Below are 2,322 nucleotides of genomic sequence, written 5' to 3'. Positions count from 1 at the left end.
TACTATTAGTGGAAACGGCTTTTGTATTTCAACGGCCTGTCAGTCCGATTCTGAAATGTGATTTCTAATGATAAACTAATTTTGTTAAATACTGTTTTAGTAATCTAGGCTGCAAATTTTACAGTAAGCATAATTTATACGTTTAGGAAATCATTCTCTTAAGTGCAAAAATCTGTTACGGGATATTATATTTCAAATATGCTGATACTAACATTTTAATTCGTTCCTAATTAATTTAATTAAACACACCAAGAAATATTTTAAGTTATAATTTTTATTTTAAGAAAGTGAGAAAACGTTGCATTAAAATAATACAGGAATGTTCGCCAGTAACCATTTCTTAAACAATTATTTTGTCTTAGAAAGGTACATAGTCTATAAAACATAATATCCATATACAAAACACAGGTTAAAAAATATCAGATAGAAAGGCATTTCAAAATCTTCTGTTTCACAGTTTTAAAACTTTGCTTTCTTTTAAATTTTACCCATTACATTCTTTAAAAAGGTTCTTACACTGTACATAGTGACCGGTCAATAAACTATCAGATGGGCTGCTGAAAACAGGTTTTGCTTTTTACTGCCTTCAGTTCTCTTTATAATTTTCTGAGTTAATTTGATTTTTTTACACCTGAGATGTCCTATAAACACCAGCGCCGAAGGTTCGCGAACAGTACCTAGTCAGTATCTTACAACATATCGCTTTACAGATATGTCTGTATTTTAACTCAAGTCTTTGGAGGGATACATAAATATATATACAAGATTAAGTCTGCTGAACTCATAGTTGTCCGCATTTTGTTGGCATATAGGAAATGTACAAAAATAATCCTACCTTCAGATAGACGTGCATTATACTTTATTAACAGCCGTTAACATTTGGAATCCTACCATTAAAGTTCCCTGCATTTTGTGCGGCAGTCTCTTGCAGCAGACTCGGTAGAGCCGATGAAGAGGAAGGCATTGATGATAATACAGAAGCGGCTGGAGACTGGGATGCGCAGCTGGCTGAACTGCCGTTGCCTCCTATGATATTTTCGATGGAGAAGGGGGACCTCGATATAGTTGAGCTGTGTTTGACAGATTGCACTGAGGTTAGCGGAGGGCTGAGTTGCGGGTAGAAAGAGTTCCTGGCGAGTTCGCCTGCGGGCAGCATGGACGGCGGGGGGATGGAATGGGCCTGCCTTGATGGATGCTGAAAGGCAAAAACGGCAGAATGAGGATGATAAGCTTGGATCTGAAGCCCGTATCCACAGCCGTATGGTCCATAACCACAGGCAGGGATATAATTACCATGCTCCCGGAGCAGATCTGTTGATTGCTGCCTTTTGAACCGTTTACGCCTCCGCAAAAAGCTGCCATTGTCAAACATATCTGCAGATTCCGGATCCAGAGTCCAGTAGTTGCCTTTGCCCGGATTACCAGGCTCCCTGGGAATTTTTACGAAACAGTCATTTAAGGACAAGTTGTGTCTGATTGAGTTTTGCCAAGCGGGGAACTTCTCTCTGTAGTAAGGAAACCTATTACTGATAAATTCACAGATCTCACTGAGAGTTAGTCTCTTTTTTGGACTTTGGAGGATTGCCATTGTGATTAAGGCTATGTATGAGTAAGGAGGCTTCACCAGAGGGTTTTTACTGGTTGGTTTGTAAGGGTCCCGGTTCGACGAACTATCCACGCAGGAGGGCGATCGAGGCGTTAGAATATCAGAGTGCATCTGGCTAACGACTTCCCCAAAGGAGTTGGCCCCCTGGGCCTCGTCTTCCTCCCCTTCCGCTCCGTCTCCCACCACATCTATGTCGGTCTCTTCTGAAACGATGGACGCATCGGACATTTCAGAGCTCAGGGTCATAATACAGACAGATCCGGGGACTCACGAGCAGATCTGAGAGGCTCTAGGGCGATTCCCAGTAACTCTCCGCCAGCTTCCCACATAAGGAATCCGAGCGAAATAAAGGACAACTGAGCCGAAAATTGTCCCTCCTGCCAACTTTCTCAGTTCCTTGGAAAGCCTCCGTTCCAAAGATCAAACAGGTTCCGAATAAACCGAAATGGATCCTCTTTCAGACTTCCATAAAGAATGTAAATATCACCAATAAAGCGAGATCTCGGGCACAAATTGTAAGCAAAGGAGTGAGGGCGGATCTTACTGAAGCCTTATATTACAGCAGGGATCACATGGCCCCAAACGTCACTACGGAATTAGAAAATCTTATCACATTCCTGCTCCTGAAAATCGAAGCGCTTTGTAAATAAGTAACGAGCAGTGCGTTCTGTTCGCTCCACATACGAGTTCATATATTTGGGGGGGGGGTTTGCCTT

The 2,322-nt window shown here is 41.9% G+C and overlaps 1 protein-coding gene across 1 annotated transcript; it reads right to left on the bottom strand.

Annotated features, from left to right (window-relative positions):
- Nucleotides 1-302: 302 nt before the first annotated feature.
- On the bottom strand, nt 303-2,119 carry foxd1 (forkhead box D1). Its single transcript, XM_072257166.1, has 2 exons — nt 1,294-2,119; nt 303-1,195 (listed from the first exon to the last, which is right to left on the bottom strand). Exons 1-2 carry the CDS (start codon nt 1,850-1,852, stop codon nt 894-896), a joined length of 861 nt encoding a protein of 286 aa, XP_072113267.1. The 5' UTR covers nt 1,853-2,119; the 3' UTR covers nt 303-893.
- Nucleotides 2,120-2,322: the final 203 nt, after the last annotated feature.

Source organism: Mobula birostris, chromosome 5 (genome assembly GCF_030028105.1).
Source record: "Mobula birostris isolate sMobBir1 chromosome 5, sMobBir1.hap1, whole genome shotgun sequence".
In the NCBI taxonomy this organism is placed as follows: domain Eukaryota; kingdom Metazoa; phylum Chordata; class Chondrichthyes; order Myliobatiformes; family Myliobatidae; genus Mobula; species Mobula birostris.
Note: the sequence above shows the minus strand (reverse complement) of the source record. Positions and strands in the feature narration are given on the sequence as shown.

Bases quoted from the DNA above. Each gene is read 5' to 3' on its own strand.
- foxd1 (XM_072257166.1), bottom strand. From the start codon at position 1,852: ATGACCCTGAGCTCTGAAATGTCCGATGCGTCCATCGTTTCAGAAGAG. The intron at 1,196-1,293 runs GTAATTATATCC...TTTGCCTTTCAG, and splicing joins AGATCTGCTCCGGGAGCATG to CATCCATCAAGGCAGGCCCA.